At 31.9% G+C, this 21,376-nt stretch overlaps 2 protein-coding genes across 2 annotated transcripts; both read right to left on the reverse strand.

Annotated features, from left to right (window-relative positions):
- Positions 1-55: 55 nt before the first annotated feature.
- Positions 56-7,414, reverse strand: LOC101498569 (phosphatidylinositol 3,4,5-trisphosphate 3-phosphatase and protein-tyrosine-phosphatase PTEN1). The gene is made up of 8 exons (XM_004491805.4): positions 7,210-7,414; positions 6,107-6,430; positions 5,016-5,192; positions 4,238-4,351; positions 3,229-3,417; positions 1,976-2,221; positions 1,331-1,432; positions 56-464 (listed from the first exon to the last, which is right to left on the reverse strand). The coding sequence occupies exons 2-8, from the start codon at positions 6,389-6,391 to the stop codon at positions 312-314; spliced, it is 1,266 nt and encodes a 421-aa protein (XP_004491862.1). The 5' UTR covers positions 6,392-6,430; positions 7,210-7,414; the 3' UTR covers positions 56-311.
- Positions 7,415-12,551: 5,137 nt separating this feature from the next.
- On the reverse strand, positions 12,552-19,193 carry LOC101498905 (cyclic nucleotide-gated ion channel 2). Its single transcript, XM_004491806.4, has 8 exons — positions 18,874-19,193; positions 18,005-18,662; positions 16,769-16,984; positions 15,690-16,006; positions 14,979-15,090; positions 14,218-14,454; positions 13,598-13,684; positions 12,552-13,328 (listed from the first exon to the last, which is right to left on the reverse strand). The coding sequence occupies exons 1-8, from the start codon at positions 18,897-18,899 to the stop codon at positions 12,843-12,845; spliced, it is 2,139 nt and encodes a 712-aa protein (XP_004491863.1). The 5' UTR covers positions 18,900-19,193; the 3' UTR covers positions 12,552-12,842.
- Positions 19,194-21,376: the final 2,183 nt, after the last annotated feature.

The following is a 21,376-nucleotide window of genomic DNA, read 5'->3' on the forward strand; positions in this document are numbered from 1 at the left end:
GTTATTATTTTGGAAATTCCTTACAGAATGCATGAGATTTAAAAATTTGTAAACATGAAGTTAAATCCAGTTAGAGAATGCTATTCAATCACTAAAAACAATACAATAATTAGACTCTTCATGCCTTTCGCCAATGAAAAATTAGACGACAAGACAGGTGGAGGAATCAGTGCACTACTACACAGCAAGGGAAGGCAAGGGACTCATTGGTGGGATCATTTTGCAGGAAATATGTTACAACAAGTAGTGTAATGAATTGGACACAACCTTTCATATTATTTTTTGTAGACATATATGGACATATGATATTATTATAGTGAATCATCACTAGAATTGTCACTGATAGATATACTTGAGGAGGAAAATCCTGTATTAGCAGGACCAAACAGTAATTCTAAGCCGAATGTCGGGCCACATATTGATTTTCCTTTCTTCCCTACTTTGTCCAAGTCCTTTACTGTGAGCTACAAACAAAAATAGTTACAAAAGGGGACTCAGTCAGTCCTTTATTGTGTTATTTTTACAGAAAATTTGCCAACAACTTAGACAGTTAACACAATTTAAATATGAGATTTATTATGTTCAATAGATGGTTAATGATTATAACAAGGTGTCACAATTTATTAACATTAATTAAATACAATCAACTACAATTTTAAATGTTTTTAACCATGACTTTGACGCGTTCAAATAAAATATACATATTTATTCACTAACCATTCAAATTATGTTCAAATATACATATCTATTAATTAACTATCTAAATTATGTTCAAATGTACATGATTTTCACGTGTTCAAATATGCATAATATTTATTATCCATATTTTAGATTCAAATATACACTTGAAAATCGTGGTTAATAACATTCAAAAGTGTGGTTACTTAAAATGGATTATTAAAGAATTGTGACATCTTGTATTCATCAACCAACCGCTCACTAAATGTAATTAAACTACATATTAGAATTGTGTTAACCACTTAACTTGTCAAATTTTGGTGTTAAATTGGTGTGTCAAAATATCATTTCACATCCAATTTATATATGGTAATGTCAAAAAAAGAGAAAGCCAAAAGAAAAGAAAAGGCTAATCATTTCTGAACTAATACCGTATCTGGTATATATTCAGGTATATTTCTTGTGTCCAAGTATTTTTCTATATCCATATTCTGATTGCTTCAAAATCCTAACTATTTTAATGAAGGACTACCTAAACAAAAACTTATGATATACACAGATGTGAAATTTATGCTATGTAAACTTAGTATTATTTGAAGGGCATAATTCCATTTTCATGTACATTGCAGTTCCCTAAGAAGGATGAAATTACCTGTAGTAAGCTGTTCCTAATAAAAGATGTATTAAAACAGCAGTAGAAAAGACGGCCTCCAATCATTTTCTCATAGAATATCACACGTACATCTCCAGTTACCTGTCCAATGATTAAATGTCTGATCAGAATATATGCAAACACAAATGAAAATGAATAATGGATAATAACAAAATCTGTTGTTGATGCTTTGCACTTCCCTTTTCTTTTCAATAGTTCATTAAAATAAATAAGCATAAACACTAACAAAATGGACTAGATTGTGTGATTAGTAAAAAATAACTAGTTTCTGTGAAAAATACAAGTTTAATCCTTAAACTATCACTCTCTCTTATTTAGCCAGTGTTTGGTTATGCATTTGCTCAACGCTGCTGCATGTCAGGAGCCTTTTCACTGTGAAATTGAGAAGCTAGTAAGTCCACGTTGACACGGTTTTCAGCCACAGTTTTAAGAGTTGCCGTGGTTTCTGACTCCGAACAAAATACACTATTAGTCTTTGAACTATAGAGAGAATGATAATTCAGGGACTAGTTTACTGATTGAGAAAAGTTTAGAGACTATTTATTATATTTTTATTGTTTAGAGATCAAATTAAATGTTTACTCAAAAATACTGTATTATTTTTAATGGACACTTATAACTTACCTGTATAGGTTTATCAAAATAATGGTCCAAACAAGATTTCTGGTATATTGCAGGACTCTCTGTGTCCATTTGAACTACAACACGAGGCTCTTGCCGCTCTTCTATTTCTGATTGTATTCCATCTTCATCACTTTCAGGAATAGAAATATAATAGCGAGGGCTGTTAGTTCTCTGATAACCTTTCTTAACCTCTCTGCAGCAGCTCCTGTAAATTTCCACTGCTGGACGATACACCTCATTTGGAATCTGTCAAACAACACATGTTGGTAAGTCTAAAAAGAATTTTGCAGCTTATCAATATTTAATTATGTTCTCAAGACAATTGCTAGGGTGGAAAAGCGTCCCATGTGGTCTAGGATGAACCAATGCTTAAAAGATATCCAAAATTTTGACGACGATAGATGTTACTACTAGTAGAAGTTTAAAGTCCTTCACATCTTTAAGACTAAGTCAGTGATCTGATTGACGTTGATTCAATGAAAACTAGAGAAAACAAAAAATAAGTTGAATTTTGAGGCACTAATATTTGTTTTTCTTGATTTTTGATGAACCAACATTGATTGAATCATTGTCTCAGCGGTGAGGAGAGGGTGAGTAATACTATGTTAGGACTTAGAGTCTTGGGTTCCTAACATACTATGAGCTTTTACTTCATATAACAACATTGGTTATTGTTAGTTTCAAACCATTATCAAACATCAGTCCACCGTGGATATGAGACATTTCTCCACCCTAGACATCACCTGTTTCGATCACTCATATGATACATGCAAAATCATTATATTATAGAGATTGGTGGAAAAAGAGAGAAAATAAATAACAAAATTGATGTGATATGTATTGCAAAAAAGTTTTCTATTGACATAAGCACTTGTGAGATTGTTTAGAAGAGTTCATGGAAATAACTTATTACATGGTCATAAGCTGTTTTCAGAGCATTTTCATAAGTTCTCCATAATAGTTTATGTAAATAGCTTATAAATTATATGAAAGAAATTTGACTTTGTTTTATCCTGTAAGCGCTTACATGATAAACGCTTATTGAAGCTGTTTATCCAAACAGGGAATAAGTCAATTACTAGTGTAATGCATCTACTACAAGCTTAATCCTAAGACTCCTAACATATGAAGAATCCAAATACTAGTTCAAACACTAGCCTCAGCTTATGAAAATTAGCATGCTAGCTTAAATGTTTAAGGTGAGCTCCTTGAATCAATGCCAGAAACATTTAATAAATTGATGTGAAACTGACCTCCTGCAGTTCTGATATAACAAAGAAAATAGTGTCAATGTTGACAGTATCATACAGCCGAATTCGCCGTAATTCTCTGCTACATTGTTGAGGCAAATTCACGTTCGGCGATCCATATCCAGTTCCTCTAGGGACAGAAAGTAGACTTTCCCAGTACCCTACATAACGACGTTGGCTTGGTATTGATACCTGATCCAACAGTATAGGCACAAAAATGCACCTGAATTTAGTTCCTTTTTTCCTTTTCAATTACAGAACTATAGAAAATTGAAGTACTGGTATACTTATATAAAAAGGAAACTAAGTCACATAGACTTATTAATTTAACAATGTGTTTGGGAATGCGGTGAAAATATTAAGACATGTGGTCAATGTGAAGCTAGTAGTTGTAGCTTCAAGATAGAGGTGCGGTGAGACGGAGAATTTGAAGCTCTCCAAACACGCGCCACAACTTCTACTAATGAATTGTTCATGAATCTCCAATTTGTTTTTGTATTTTCACAGTTAACAAACTTGTTTTTTTTCTTCATATTTAATCATGGACTATGTTGTCATTGTTTGTTGAAAATAATAGGTCTTAATATCCAAACAAAATGTTATTTGAACGTCAATTTGAGACATGTAAATTTGACAACTTTTTACACATGTGGTTAACATAGTTCAATCAATAACCATCAACCAATTTTATTAAACCACAAATTTGAGTGCAATTACCACAATTTTAGTATAGATTTGAATATTAGAATCATGTTTAATCACGTTCAAATTTGTGGTTAAAGAAATGAAATAGATGGTTAGTAGTTAATTGAGTTATTTCACCTGATATGTATCTATTAACCAAATCTAACTCTTCATTAATCATGTTTTAAATTGGGTTAACTATTTAAAAATTGTTTAATTTAGGTGTCTCAAATTGATATTCAAATATCATTTCTGATATCCAAACTCATAGTTGCCGAAGATAAATTTACATTTCAAATTGTTGGAACTATACCTAATATTAACTTACTCCTTCATTATTGGTTGTCCTTCTATCTGCATATAATTGAAGAGCCTCTTCTGCTGACATGCCGCAATAAGTTAGGTATGAACTAACCATCAAACCAGTTCTACCTTTACCTGCCTGCATTATTGGAATCAAATCATAAATATGAGAAAAAATATGTAACTAGTATAGTTAAGAGTTTAAAAGAGATTTATTGTAAACCAGTTTTACACTTATATCTAATGAAAGTTTAATATTTTGACACATCGACTCTAACAAGTGTACTTTGAAATTGATTGTATGAAGTGGCAAAGTAATAAGTTCTTATTGAATGTCGGTGTAAAAACTTATTTACAATGACAGTCCTTTTAACTCTATATTTAAGCAAATTTTAATATAGACCATGTCCACCATAAACCATTATTTAGAAAATGTTTAAAACTCTAATGATTATAGACGTCATATTTTAGAAGTATACGTTAATGGTCATCTTCATTTCTATGACTAAGATAGTGACTTAAATGATTATGGTTCAATAAAAACTAGAGAAAACAAATATGTATCATGTATTGAATCGACATCAATCAGGTCACCATTTTATCCACAAAGACAAAGAGCACCATGAGCTATTACTTTTGAAGATTATTGTCGACTATTGTAAGAATTTTAGATGATTTTTAAATACTAGGCCACATTAGACTATTTATGAAAGTAGTCTACCGTATAACTCACCAGTTAATTAATATACTAGAGGAGAAATTATTTTACAGATATTTTTAATTAGAAGTGTGAACTCTCATACCATGCAATGAATAACAGCAATATTTTTGGGGTCACGTGACAGCCATGAATCCACACTTTCACAGAAAGCTTTGACCATTTCAAGAGATGGAACATGATTGTCATCAAAAGGGTATGCTTCGACACGACCATAGAATTGTGCTGGATCATAATTCTCTTCTATACAGAGATTATAGACCTGAAAATTTCAAAATTAGTATACTATGGTATAATAAAATGCATTGCTGGGAGAGGAGAAAGTAGAATTATAGGTATAAACAATATTATTTACAGTTTCTATATATAATCAGAAGACCAATGTGTTTATGAGGTGTCTGTTTAATGGTACAGTTTGACATTTTGACCTCATGAGAGGACGTTCAAGTAAGAAGAGTCATTTTTTATTTCTTCTATTACTATAGTTTTGGAAATATAAATATAATAATGTGATATTTGATACATCCAAATATTTTCTATATTCTTCAAATATGGCAGTGGAGACAAAAAATGGAGAAAGAAATTGGAGAGGATCTCAACTTTAGAAAACTAAATATTAGAAGCAAGAAATATTAAACTAAAATAAAGATAATAAACCCCCAATTGACTTGAAAGAAATAGATTTTAGTACTTTTCTTCCACATTTATAATCATTAAATTAAAATGTGTAGTCATGTATAGAAAAATGAACAAATGGTTATCAAATTGATGTATTTGATAAATGGTTAGTTAGTTATGTGAAAGACTATTTTGATTGGTGGTTAACGGTAGGCCGGTACTTACAAGTTATTTGAAATTCTAACGACAACAACTCTCGAAAATAGAAGTTCACATTTCTCTTTGTTCTTACAATTGAGCCTGTGATTTGATTAGTGTCAGTTTGACAAAAACAAGAAAAAATGAACATGAGTTGAGGTTTGAAACATGCATATTTGTTTTCTTTTGTTTTTGTCGAACAAACACCAATTAAATTATTGTTTCAACCATAAAAACAAAGAGGACCATAAACTTTTACTTTCGAAAAATGACGTCTATCGTCATTAGAGTTTCAAACAATTTAAAAATATATCTCCTGATGAGCAGTATACGCACAAATTAAGGGTGAATAGTATGCACCTTATAATGTTCTTGATGTCTCATATCCAACACAGATTTAACCTGCCAGAGAGGATTTCTATACATTGCTCTCATACGTTCTGCAGGAAATGACATAGCTAACACTCTATCTGTGATATATGACATATCAAGATCATAACCAGCAATAAGCATTCTTCTCCTTTGCTTGGATACCAAGTTACGTATAAAATTCTTGGTAAGATAACTGATCATGCGATGATGCAATTCCAAACTTGGACTATTCATTTTGGGTGGCGGTTCCTGCTTTGAGAATTTCAACCCCATTAGGTTGATATGCCAGGTTCCACGCTGACAATAGGGTACCTATCACAAAAATTAATAATAATGTTGTAAAATACTATAGAATATGATAAAGGTTAGCTACATAGTTTTTTTTTTCTTTCTAAAATTGTTATTGTGAACTTTCAAAAACTTAAATTGTTGGCTCCATTTTCATGTTACGATAATGATTGATACATAGTTGTAAACTATGGTTGTAATTATGCTGCAAAGCTTAATATTGTAGCAAAATACGGACAAATGCAGTCGGTATGGTTGCAATTAAAGATGCAATGTCGAAGTACTTCTAAAAACATTTATATTTTGTTGCTATTACGATTGTGTGCCGTAATTTAAAATTGGAATGGATATGACTCAAATATCTTTTTACTAATGATGTCATTAGATTAGTCTTTTCGCAGACAAAAATTTAAATCATATGCACTTTTGTTTTTGTCAACTTAAAATTAATCCACAAATTATAGGTTTCAACATGGTTTTAAATTGTTGTTTTAGGATCCCAAGATCAAAGTTTTTGAAATTTCCACATAATCAATTATATTTGTCTGCAAATTTTTACATCTGAATATAAAACCTTAGTTTCAACGACAACATAATTTAGACATAACATCATCAATAAAGAGTTGCATGTATGATCCATTTGTGAAAAGAACATAAGGTATTGTAAAAGATATATTAAATTTTGTAATTTTGTTGTTCTAAGATGTCCTTCATTAAAAAGATTAAATTTTTCATTGACCCTATTGAAAACAATGACAAATAAAAGACAAATAGAGATATACAAGAATAAAAAACTGTGGTACCTAATTAGTCTGAACATGTAGTAACTAAAATTGTAAGAGAAGAAACAAGCAAAATCCAGGGCTCCAAAAGAATTAAGGAGGCCCCAGAGAAAGCTAGTAGAAAGATGAATTGAAAGGTGATGATGATCTTCATGATCCATGTTGTGATAGGTTGGTAAGAAAGAGAAAAAAATGGGAATTGGATTGGCAGATATGGTTTGCTATATTTGGAGGTAATAATCACCTCACTTCCAACCAATATCTCCTAATTTGGAAACAACAGAACCGACATCATAGGAAATTAACTGTATCATATGTTATTTTTTTCTTTCTATTTCTCTTCTGTTGCTGCCAAATCACACTGCCTCATAGTAGTTACAATTAACTGTCATTTTGAATTTCTATAGCTGGTTTATATTACAGTTTGATATTATCTATAATTAGTTTGCATTAAGTACTCAACAATAAATAGGTTACCTTTTTTTTATCTAATCATAGATACAAAATATCCATCCCCATGTCTTATCTCTGTGAAAGAATCTGGCTGACACCCTCCATACCACAATTTTGAGTATACAATCATTTTGGTCTTTAAAATGTGCAAGATGTCGTCAGTCGTTACATTAGTATTTGAATATATCAAAGTCATATAAATATATTTAAACGTAACTTTTGTTATTTTATTTGGTTTTTGATTATGTCTTTCGTTAGTTAGGTTGATCATCGAATGTGTCTTCTGTTTATCGGGATTTAATGTGTCTTTTGTTACTAATAAAAGACACACTAATAGGGATTTAATTATATATGAATACTAATAGGATTTGGTTGTTTAATAATCTAGTGCATATATACATACATATATACATACATATATATATATATATATATATATATATATATATATATATATATATATTTGTGATACACCTCATTATTTTCGTAGTACCAAAAAAATACAGATTATGTCGGTTAATTGTTCATACTCGAAAAGATTGTCCAAATGTTACAGGCAACTCTAATCAATCTATGTAATTTAAAATTTGTGTTTATGTTTTTTCATGAAATATATATATATATATATATGATGTACTGTCAACATATTTCAATTCAATAAATATATTTTACCCTAATTCTTGACATGGTATCAGAGCTCTCAATCTTTGGGAATCTCGCTTCCGCATAAACCTGCCGCCTTCATTGCGGTTTCTTTTTTTCCTGAGATCTTAGCAACCTTCATTTGGCCTTTTTTGCTGCCTTCATTGCAGTAACTTAGATTTCTTTTTGGCCTACTCGCTGCCATAGTGTGTTCAATACTCACGTCGTTACTGCTCACGTCCATGTGACCGCCTTCTAGACCTCCTTTCGGCGCCATTTTAATTCAGATTGTAGATCGGTCGTTTCTCGTTTCATTTTGGGGGTTCACTTTTTGATCAGAGCACTTTTTTTGTGGGGTCATTTGAAGCTCACACGGTTTTTGCTCGGACTTTTCTCACTTACAGTTTGTGGACATATACTAGTTCTTTGGTATATACAAGTACACTTCCTCTTGGTTAGTTTCAATTTTCTTTTGGACTTAATGCTTCAGATACAACCTATAACCAATATTGGATATTGGATTCTGGAGCCACCGACCATATGACACCCTTACCTATACATTTCTCCACTTATTCACCTTGTCTTAGCAATAAGAAAATATCCACATCAGATGGTACCCTTCTAATTGCAGCAAATCAAAGAGATGTCCAAATAAACTCATCCATAACTCTAAGAAATGTCCTTCATATTCCTAAATTGTTCTCTAGCTTCATTTCCATACAAAAACTAACACAAGACCTATCATGTAATGTTTTTTATAACAAATCTTGTGTCTTTCAGGACAAGAATTCAGGGAGGAAAATTGGTAATGCTAGAGAATTGAATAGTCTATATTACTTGGATAATCAAAATCTTCCTCCAAATCTACTTAACAATACCAACTTTTTTTTTCTTTCTAAATCAATAAAGACCAACAGGGACAAGGTCATTTTGTACCACTGCCGCTGGGTCATCCTTCATGTAGAGTCATAAAACAGATGTTTCCTTCCATCTTCAAAAAATTAGAGGTAGAAAGTCTTCATTGTGAGGTGTTTGAGCTTGCTAAACACAAACGTGTACCTTTTCCAGGTAGTAACCAAATGAGTACTTCTCCATTCCATTTAGTTCATACTAATGTATAGGGTCCCTCTAATGTTCCAAATATATCACGAGCCCGTTGGTTTGTTACCTTTATTGATGACTGTTCTCGGGTTTACTTGCTAAAACAAAAATTTGAAGTCAGTTCTGTGTTTGTACACATCTTCTCCATGATAAAATACCAATTCGAAGTGAGTATGAAGAGGATTAGGTTTGATAATGTCAAAAATTACTGTAATCACTTGCTTAATTCTTTCTGTCAAAAAGAGGATATTATTCATGCTTCCTCATGTGTTAAAACACCCCAACAAAATGGGATTGCTAAGAGGAAAAATGGGCACTTGTTAGATCAAACTCGAGCGTTGTTATTTCAAAATAATGTTCCCAAGAAATTTTGGGGAGAGGCAGTTTTAATTGCATCGCATCTTATAAATCGATTACCTTCTAGTGTCTTTGCCTTCAAAACTCCAATGGAGGCCCTGTCCTCGTTTTACCCTAATGTGTCCACTAATAGTAATCTTACTCCCAAAATATTTGGGTGTGTGTCGTTTGTCCATATCCATAGTGATAGTAGAGATAAACTTGATCCCAAAGCCTTAAAATGTGTCTTTATCAGGTACTATTCCATCCAAAAAGGCTACAAATGTTATCATCCACCATCCCAATTTTTTTTTGTCTCTCGAGATGTCACTTTCCATGAACAAGAAAGTTTATTTGATCAAACTTATCTTCAGGGGGAGAATAGAACTATACAAGTAAGGAATATGAGTCTCTTCTACTTCCTGAGTTGACTCTTGAACCATAAATTGAGACTGAAATTGATTTTGTAAAAGATGGAAATGACAATTTTGAGACTGAAATTGATTCCGAGGAAGATGGAAATGATAACACTAATGTAAGATATGAGAATAATCTAGTATATACAAGAAGAACAAAGGTCATTCCTGAATCTATTCACATCCAAAAGTCCAATCCGATTTTACACGAGGTAACTTCTCTTGATGCTTCAAATTCTAGTGATCCAATTTATGAATCTTCCCATACACTAGAATCAAAATCCGACACACCACCAACTTATGATGGCCTCCATATCCCAATTTTCCTTAAGAAGAATACTAGGACATGTACCAACAAACCACTTTTCCCTCTATCCAACTACCTATGCTTTGAACAATTCTCACCTACCCATAAAGCCTTCCTCACAAGCCTGAATATTATCACTATACCTACCTCTCTATCTGAAGCGTTGTTCGAAAAAAAAATAGAAACAAGCAATGGACTTGGAAATGGAAGCACTGGACAAGAACGGTACTCGGGATTTTGTCCCTCTACTGAATGGAAAGAAACCTGTAGGATGCAAGTGGGTATACACTATAAAGTACAAGGCTGATGGGTCTATTGAGGGGTACAAGGCAAGGTTGGTAGCTAAAGTATTTATTCAAACGTATGGAGTGGATTACATGGAAACATTTGCTCCGGTTGCAAAAATGAATACCGTCCAAGTGATATTATCTCTAGCATCTAATTACAATTGAAACTTGCACCAATTTGATGTAAAAAATGTCTTCCTCCATGGAGATATAGGAGAAGAGATTTATGTGGACTTACCCCCTAGATATAGTGAGCATATTGCTGCCAACACTGTTTTTAAGCTAAAGAAGGCTCTATATGGGATTAAACAATCACCACGAGCGTGGTTTGGGAGGTTTGCTAGAGTCATGGTGGGTCTAGGCTTCAAACAAAGCCAAAGAGATCATACCCTCTTTATCAAACACTCTGAGTCAGGGGGAGTAATAGTGTTAATGGTATATGTGGACGACATTATAGTGACTAGTGATGATGAAAAAGAGCAACAATTGTTAGGACAACACCTAGCCAAAGAATTTGAGATTAAAAACGTGGGAAAATTGAAATATTTCTTGGGAATTGAAGTGATTCATTCTAAGAAAGGGATTTTCATATCCCAACAAAAATACGTCACAGATCTTCTGCAGGAAATAGGAAAGACAACATGCAAGCCGATGAGTACACCAATCAATCCAAATTTAAAGTTGGGAAATACAGAAGAAGACATTGCAGTTGACAAAGAAATGTAACAAAGATTTGTTGGAAGACTCATATATTTGTCACATACTATACTTGATATTGCATTTGCTGTAAGCCTAGTCTGTCAATTCATGCACCAACCCAAGGAGGTACACTTGCAAGTTGCACTCAGAATCATGCAATATTTGAAAGAAACCCCAGGAAGAGGAATTTTGTTCAGACGAAATGGAAATGTGGGTCTTGAAGCATATACTGATGTTGACTATGCAGGGTCAATTATAGATAGAAGGTCAACCACATGATATTTCACTTTTCTATGTGGGAATCTTGTGACTTGAAAGAGTAAGAAACAACGTGTGGTATCTAGATCCAGTGCTGAAGTAGAATTTAGGACAATGGCACAAGGAATATGTGAGTTACTGTGGTTGAAGATCATTTTGGAAGACCGAAAGATAAAGTGTGATGAACCAATGAAACTCTATTGTGATAATAAATCTGCTATTAGCTTAGCACATAATCCAGTGCAACATGATAGAACCAAGCATATTGAAGTTGCTAGACATTTCATCAAAGAAAAGCTCGACAGTGGTCTAATTTGCACTCTATATGTCTCCTCGAAAGGCAACCTTGAAAATCTTCTAACTAAAGGGCTAAACAACAGCAACTTTGAAATAATTGTATCCAAGTTGGGAATAGAGAACGTCTATTCACCAACTTGAGGGGAAGTGTCAAAATCTGCTTCTGTTTATATCTCTCAAGTATAGGGATTCAATTGTATAGCACTACTAGTAGAGATTTAGTTATATATGAACACTAATAGGGATTTAGTTATATATGAGTACTAATATGATTTGGTTGTTTAGTAATCTAGTATATATATATATATATATTTGATGTATTGCCAACATATTTCAATTCAATAAATATATTTTACCCTAATTCTTGAAAGTTACTATTCTTGATTTTTGATAGAAACCATTGATAAGAGAAAAATATAACTAACAAGTTGATTTAATAGGTCGAGAATGCTTTCGCGCGGACCGTCTCATACTAATGTAAGGTTAAAAGGTTACTAATTTGAAATTGAGTTAAAAAAACAGATAATTCCCTATTTTTGTTTTTCATAGAAAGGAAGCTTCATGAAATTGAACAGAAACAAATTTGACTCTAGTGCCCTTTATTCATTTATGCAATAAGTACATTGCATCCTCAAGAGGAAATTGTTCAAATACAAGTCCAATAAAAAATTCACAGTGCAAAACAATATAGTAAAATCAAATGAACAAACAGGAGTTCAATGATTCCTGCATTTCTCATTTTCTTTTTGCTTTTTTATACATTTCAAGAATAATTTCAATACTTGATAGAAATTTCAAAGGTCTGAAGAATTTGATGACACAGAAAATTCAAGATAACCAATCATGGACATTAGCTTTTCATTCAAGATGATCATGTGGCCTAAGTGACATGAACATTGCAGCATACTGCAAGAGCCTGCGCTCCGAGCCGCCAATTTCCCTTACAGGAGTCACTGGACCTCTAGTCCTCTGCCTGTAACGTCGCCATGCAAGTTGAATGTTAACTGCAGCCCATGTTCTCCAATTGGATGAGTAGTATCTTGCTGTTCTCTTTAGCCTCTCGTTCGCGAATTTGTAGCGGAAATGATCAGTTATGTATCTCAAGTTTTGAGCATCAAGACCAAATGCTTCTGTTGATTCAAGGCATATAAATGTTGCTGAGGAGGCTGGAAGACGGTCGATAAAAGGGCGTCGAAGGCACCAAGAAAGTAGTTCATCCCCTAAAAACCCTCCTGGTTCGAGGACACTAGTTGCTACCATTCCTTTGCTGAGACTTTGGTTTCTTCTAATGCGTCCTCGAACAATGAATACCATCCTTGGTACAGGATCACCTTCTCTAATTATCTGTTTCACAAGGATAACAACGAGTTAAAAAAACCATAATAGTCATTTTAAAGTTTAATTTATATGCACTCTCAGTGTAAAAATATTTATTTTACACATGCGTTCAATGATGTGTTGTTTTCGCAGCATTTAATATGTTTGAAAACACATGACTTGTCATATACATTAGATTATGTGACAATACATCATTGGACACATGTGTAAAATAACATTTCAGAGACACTTTATAGAAGTTAAACTCATTGTTTATATGTTGATATCATTAATACCTTTTCATCTTTAGAGAAGACTAGGGGCTTTACCCTATCACAGATGTTGTCAAGAATAAGATCATCCAAGTTGTGGAACAATGGTACCTGTCAAACAGACATAACTACTTATCAAGAGAGGTTACTTGATAAATATAGCAAAATAAGGTGAACAAGTATATGGAAATAGACACATAACCTATTAGTTATAGGTTAATAATATCCTTTTATAAACTTCTTTCCTTTATCTTTCTTAGGTCCTATTTTAATAAACACTTTAATTAAGGCCTTATAATAACAAACTATTTCTATAACAAATGATAAAATAAAGTCAATTTGTTTTAATATAAGCTATAAGTTATTTTTATGAACTATTTTAGAAAGCTTATGAAAATAGGTTAAAAATAGCTTATGGACATGTCATAAACTCTTCCAAACAGTCTCAAACATGTTTTTGTTGGTAGATATACTCACATAAGTTATTCCAAACACAATTCTTAAGTGTTTATGTCTATAGATAAGTTCTCCCAATAATCTCACAAGTGTTTATGTCCATAGATAAGTTCAAATAAATCAATCTAGATAGTAACAACTAAGGAAACTTATCCATCTTTTCTTTGCAAGTTTTTATCATTCTTTACCTTTTTAATGAGATCCAAGCAAAGATAGCGCTTGATGTCTCTCCTAAGACCCTCAGGTAAGTCTTTGATCAATTCCATCTCATCTTCTCCTCCCATAGCTACCCATCTTTGACGTTCGAAATGCCGAACTCTTTGTCTTAATCGGGACGGCAACTGCCTCCTCTTCATCCACCATTCCATGTCACGGCATCTCAGCTGCATCTTTCTCTTCTTTGCCATGACTGCATGTAAGAATACCTTCACAGTAGGAATAATGGTGCCATTGTTAGACCATGTTTGAGTATGAAACAGTTTTTCAATAAGTATAACAATATCCATCATCTTTTCATATTCACTTGTAATATTAAGGTTTAAATATGTTTGAAGCCACTCTAAATATATAATTTTTTGGTTTTAATCCATACAACTTGTTTTTTGTCTTTGTCAAGATACCACTTTTTGCTTTTAGTCTTTATTGCTTTATTTTGATCTCTACAAAATTTCTTCATATTGAAATTGGTTTTCTAATACGTAGAACATTTGATTCTCGGCCCTCCAGTATGAGCTATGTAAGGACTAAAATGAATATTACACATGATACTGAAATCAATTCGATATAAACAAATTTTGCAAGAACCAAAACAAAGCAACAAAACAATAAAGTGGTATATTTGCAAGGATCATAAACATAATTTATTTATTATAAGGAGTAAAACAAAAAAATGATATATTTGCATATAACAAAAACATTATTAAACCTAATAATAATCTACTATGGTTACCTGAATGTTACCAATCAACAAAGTGAAAAGTAGCAGTCCACTCAGCACAATGCATATGCTGAAAATCACTTCTAGCCAGTTACTTGTGGGTTCAAGATCATTTCCAAAAGTGCTGCAAGAATTAGTAGGGTGATTAGGAAACTGGAAATTCAAGATCATAACCATCTATGTAGAACCGACACTTCAGATTATAAGTGTGCTTGGTATCCGACACAAACATGACACTAATCCATTTAGTTATATTCAATCTTCCGTTTTCTTAAATTACGATTACTAGTATCTATTTGTTAATACCAATGTCATATATGGTGTCCGTGTTTACGTCAGTGTTTCATTGATTTATAATTATAACTTAGGTTGTTAAAGAAAAGCACAAGTTATCAAATGACTTCCAAGTTGGAGAAAAATATACAAACCAAACCTATATATAAAAAATGCTTATTAATCATTTGATTTATAAATTATAATTATCAGTACACTAACTTGAACAATCAAACTATTTAACTGGACTTGAATTCCTTGAGCAAGGTCTCGGATTCGAGCCTTGTGAATGGAAATGTGGTTGAGAGGGTAGATTCTATCAAAGGTGACCAGTCAAATTTCCTGAGAGAGATTAATCATCAACAAAATTCGATCGATACTTCACAACAATATCATAACATGATTAAAAAATCTATAATACTATAACAGATTGTTTATTGACAAATTTACCTGAGGGTCATCAAACCCCAAAAAATGGGATAAAGAATCTTGACAGCCAAGGAATTGCTGGATATGACTGGAAGTGCCCATTGGTAGATTCCATATTTGAAAGGTCCGTCAACATCTAAGCACAAAGGCTTACTTATCATCAATGTTGAGTTTCCACCACATGGATTTCCAATGGTTCCTGGTGATAACAAAGACTGATAGCATACCTCCTCTGAACATGACAGAGATAGATTGCATCCAATAGTTCTGTCACATTGCTGTTGAAGGCATGATGCTACGCGTTGAATAGCAAGGACATACCAGCACCCTCCAGCAACCTTTGGAAAAGAAAAAGAATGTTTATGTCAAAGACAGTGAATTAGGCCCTGTTTGGATAAACAACTTAGTTAAGCGCCTATAGATCAGAGTAATGCTTATATATCTATAATAAGACATAAAATAAAGTCAAATTGTTTCATATAAGTTATAAGTTGTTTTCGAAAGATATTTTGAAGAGTTTAAGGATATAAGCTGAAAAAAAGCTTATGAACATGTCATAAGTTCTTTCTAGAAACTCTCCCAAACAATTTCACAAGTTCTTATACTAGTAGATAAACTTATGAAAACATCTTATGACATATCATAAGATCTCCGTATTGAATTACGAAAACAACTTATTGCTTATATAAAAATAATTTGCCTTTATTTTATTTTTTGTTATATAAATAACTTATACATAAGCACTTATATGATAAACATTGATGTTATTAATAAGTGATTAATAAAGTTGAATATCCTAACAAGGCCTTAATCAAGTGCTTATAGCTTAAGTGTTTATCATATAAGTACTTACGTTTAAGTTATTTCTATAACAAAAGAAATTGCTTCATATACGCTACAAGCTGATTTTATAAGTTATTCTAAATAGTTTATGGAAAAGAGTGAAAACAACTTATGAACATGTCATAAGCTATTTCTATAAAATCTTCTAAAAAGTCTCACAAAGCTTATGTTAGTAGATAAGTTCAAATAAAACAATGCAAATGTGATAATTTGCGTACAAGGATGAAGCTCAAATTTCAGTTGCGGTGTTTGCTTACATGAGAAGCAATGAAATAAGCTATGAGATTGAGTCCAAAACCCCACCAAATGGTGCCAAAGATGTAGCCAGTGACTTTTTGCATTCTTCTCATCATGCATATGCTATGGTAAACTTTAGGGAGAAATTGGAACAAAAAAATTAATAGCATTGTGGTCATAATGATTTTAATCTTGTCTTCTCTTATCAATTTTGGTACTACTAGCCAAAACACAGCCTGCAAAATACAGGGAAATCAGATAGTCAAAAGAAGTTTATTTATAATTAAACAAGGACAGATAGAGGACTAGTAATCACTTCTGTTACTTTGGAAAGAAAAATATATCTACTGTCTTATAAACTATCTGTTTACTAATAAAAAAATTATATTATTGTTCTAGTTTTGACCAATTTTCATGAACTTAATATATGACCAACAACTTAAATATGGCACTTTATAAGGTATTTAAAATTATAAAGAGATTGATTTTTATAAAAACAATAGAAACAATATTATTACTAAATAAATAGACATACTTGAATATTTTATTTTATTTTAAAAATTAGGAAAAGATAAATTATTATTAACTAGAGTAGTAGCGATGATTATTTTACATCGATCTCAGATATATTAATAAAGATTTAAATTATATACATCATTCTTGTAAAGAGTTTTATACTATCAATTAATTATAATTATCATAAACACTTCTAAAATTAGTTGTTGTAGTATATTGACACTATAAATTTTTATACTACTAATAGTCCATGACAATTAAACTCAATAAAAAATTATGTTTAATTGTAATTTTAGTTTTCTATTTTTACTAATTCATAAAAACGGTCCCTTATTTTAAAATCTGACATGTTTTGTCATTTGTTATGATTTTTTAACTAAAAAATAACGACCTTAAACAACGTGACATATAATACGATATATAATAATTTAATATTCATTAAATCGTAATAAAATTCTATAAAATTTACTTTTTAATATTAATTTTTTTAATTCACTTAATGATATATAAATAATTAATGCACGTAGATAAACTTATAATATAAAATCGTATGTTAAATTTATTTAAAATATTAGAACCAGTAACTTTAAAAATTGAAGGATGAATTCCTTAAATTAGTAAAAATTAATAGATAAAAACCATACGCACTCGATGTGTTAAAAAAAAAAAAAAAACCACACGTTGTACACTATATTAGCCAGTTCAGGGAATCTGAAGAAAGAATAAAATAAAATTCTTACCTGAGGCACCGGAAGAATAACAAAAAGATCGAACCAAAAACCCTTTGAGTTTCTAAGATAATGAGAAGCAATGGTACGTGCGTCCCACACGAGTTTTCCACACCCAACAACAAGCGATTCTCTCGACACATACGCTAATCTAAACTGCAACCACACATGTATCAAATGCACCGCATCAACACACGTACGCGCCGCCGTAACCATCGCCGCCAAACCACCGTCCATATAAAGACACGGCGAACCTTCTCTCCCTATCGATAGCGCGTAGAAAAACAACGGGTCTATAGCCAACGCAACTCCACGCGCCAACAACAACACGCGGTTCCATATCTGCACGCGCTTGCTTCTTGGATCTAAAACGGATCCTAACGGTCCCCAATTTGCCCTTGTAACTGCTCTTGCGAATTTTCCGGGTCGGTTTTGAATTGGAACAAGATAAGAACCCGCTGATGCTTCCCATTCGGGTTGGTGACAGCTATCGCAGCTGGTGGAGTGAAACACCGGTACACCTACTTGTGTACAGGCATAACACTCCACCACGCTTGTCACTGGATTGTCATCTGTCACGACGACAACTCCAGTAGTGTCACTGTTACTGTCACCAACGTTGTTGATTGTGCTCTTGGGATTCCTTCCCAACAATTTTCCTCCAATCCACCTATAAAACAACACATCAAAACTTGAAAATCTTAATTATTTCATATTAAAATTAAAATCTATTACAAGGGAAGGTGTCTATTATAGGCAACTTTTGGTTTTTCACATGTTCACTCCCATAGTAATAATCTTATTTGAGAAATTAGTTGTACATTTTAATTTGATGTTATAACTCAATTAATAACCAAATTAGATTGAGTGATTGATTATACCTAGGGAGAGAGTAGAAGGTGGACATGGTTGATGATGGAGAGTAACAACCATGGGAGGGTGAAGAAGAATTTGTGTAGATGAGTTATTACTACTACATGGAAGAAAGTGAGAGGGTGGGGTTGGGATGTGGCAGGGAAGAGCACATGTGTTGGTATTGGAAAAAGATAAAGTATAATATTATAAGATGATGGAAATGAAATGAAGATGAGTTTTGATTTTGCATGTGAATGAATTGGGTGAATTAGTTAAACTGGTGCTCATGGTTACGCAACGTAGAGTGGATGGTAGTGTTTGTGAAGAGAGAGAGTGTGGTGTGGTGGGACAACTTACGTTCCAATGTGTTGTTTCTTCTTTGCCGTTTTATGTCACACTTTCGGGACCACGGTTGTTTTCTTTGTCTACTTCTGCACCTGCGTTGCGAACATCCATGTTTTGATCACTAGTCTCCTTAATAGTTGTGTTTGCAATCATGGTTTTCAATTATGTTTCGCAACCGCGGTAAAATTATAGATTTTAAAGTTTCTGCAATGTAAATGGTATGATAATTACAATTTGTTTGAAATATGATTTCCTGATTATAAAGTAAAATTATTAAATATAATTTGAAATTTAAAATATCCTACAATTATTTAGATAAATTATGATATTATTTAAAAATTTAAAACTATATTAAATAACTTTAATTTTAAATCTAGAAATTATGTCTTTTAGGAAAAATTAATGTTTAGTGTATGATTTTGTAGAAATAAGATATGAAGAACCGTTTTAAGAATCAAAATGCTATAGAAAATTGTCGCAACAAGTTACACATCAAATTAGTGAGTACCAATGCCGGCAAGTTTGTGTAAGTCTCAAATTCATTCAACATCTACTCAAAGGCTCTAAGATATCTCAATGTTAAGAGGTGTTAAAAGGTAAAATAGTTGAACCACTTTTAAAGGAAAGGCTCTAGGACACCCTAGCGTTAAAGTGGAGAAAGAGAGAGAGAGAGAGAGCAGTCTTATAAAATAAAAGAGAGATAAAAACTTAATAAAAAAGAGCGAAAATCAGACTTGTTGCAATCAAGTTGAAGGAGAAGCTGTCTTAGCTGCTACGTTAAACTTGCGATTTTCATATTTGAGTCGTCATTTCTATAATTACTTAAGCTACAATATTATCATTAATGTTTTATCCATTTCCATATTAGAACAAATTAAGTTCAATACATATTATATCCTTAACTTGTTTCCATACTTTGATTTTTAGATATTTGATTACTTTCTCAATCTTATAATTAGATATATTTAATTTTAATTTATGAATCCAAAAATGTTATTTTTTATTTATTTTATAACAAAGAATTTGAATGTATTAAAAAAGTATTGAAATTAATGACATAATCAATCAATTTATGTGAGAATGATCTTTATTTATAATATTTGTGTTTGACTATGTATATTTGCAAATTTAAAATTATGCAACACTTGTGCATTCCACTTCTTGAAAATTCAAAAAGTTATTTTTCTCAACAAAAAAAATTATACTTTTGGCATTCTTAACATGTGTCCATACTAACATAAAATAAGCCTATCTCATCATCATAGTGAAAAAAAGCTATCCACTTTCTTGAAGGGTTGTATAGTACTCACACAATCATGCGCTAGCAAGATAGAAAAAGATCATACAAAGTTTATTACTCCAATAGAGGTGCTACACAAATAGAGGTGCATGATTACATAGCTGCCTCACACACAAGGACAAAGTTATTATAAAAACCATAATTAAATACAATAGATTTATTTAAAAATTGAAAGTTATATGAGATCATAGTCCAACTCGTCTATTTAACAAAATTAACGACTAAATCGACTATTTCAAAAAAAAAAAAAATACAATAAATTTACTTTTAATTATAGTTGCATTATAATTTTTAATCAACTAACTTTGATTGTAGTTTTTTCTTTTTTATTGACAAATATTATTTAGTTAAATTACTAATTTTCCTCCTTTACCAATTTGAACTATGATGTTTTTACTTCTTCACTTCTTCAACTTTTAGTTTAAATCAATTAAACTATTCAACCTTCACTTTATTTGTAGTTTGGATCCTTGGTTTTGACCCAAAAAATCACAATTAAATACAATATATTTATCTTAATTTCAAACTTTGCTAACAATCCTACTTGCTATTTTAATGCTTAGCTAATAGCATGAGCCATGAGTCATGCATGTTCTGTGGATATAACTTTTTAACATAGAACGAATATTAACGAATAAATTCGTTCACATTCCCGGTTTCAATCAAAATCGAGTGCAAATTCATGTCAGAATCAAATTTGTATTCCCTCTCTTGAATTTTCTGTTGTTTAGCTAATCATGAGGCTTGTCACATCAGCTCAATTTCAATCTCACGATTCACAGCTTTTTATTTAGTTTTTAGAAGTGAAGAAAAAAATAATTACTTAAAGAGAAAATGTGAGAAGAGATAAAGAAGATGTTAGAAATAATAATACTGAATTTGAA

This window comes from Cicer arietinum, chromosome 3, assembly GCF_000331145.2.
Source record: "Cicer arietinum cultivar CDC Frontier isolate Library 1 chromosome 3, Cicar.CDCFrontier_v2.0, whole genome shotgun sequence".
NCBI classification, from domain to species: domain Eukaryota; kingdom Viridiplantae; phylum Streptophyta; class Magnoliopsida; order Fabales; family Fabaceae; genus Cicer; species Cicer arietinum.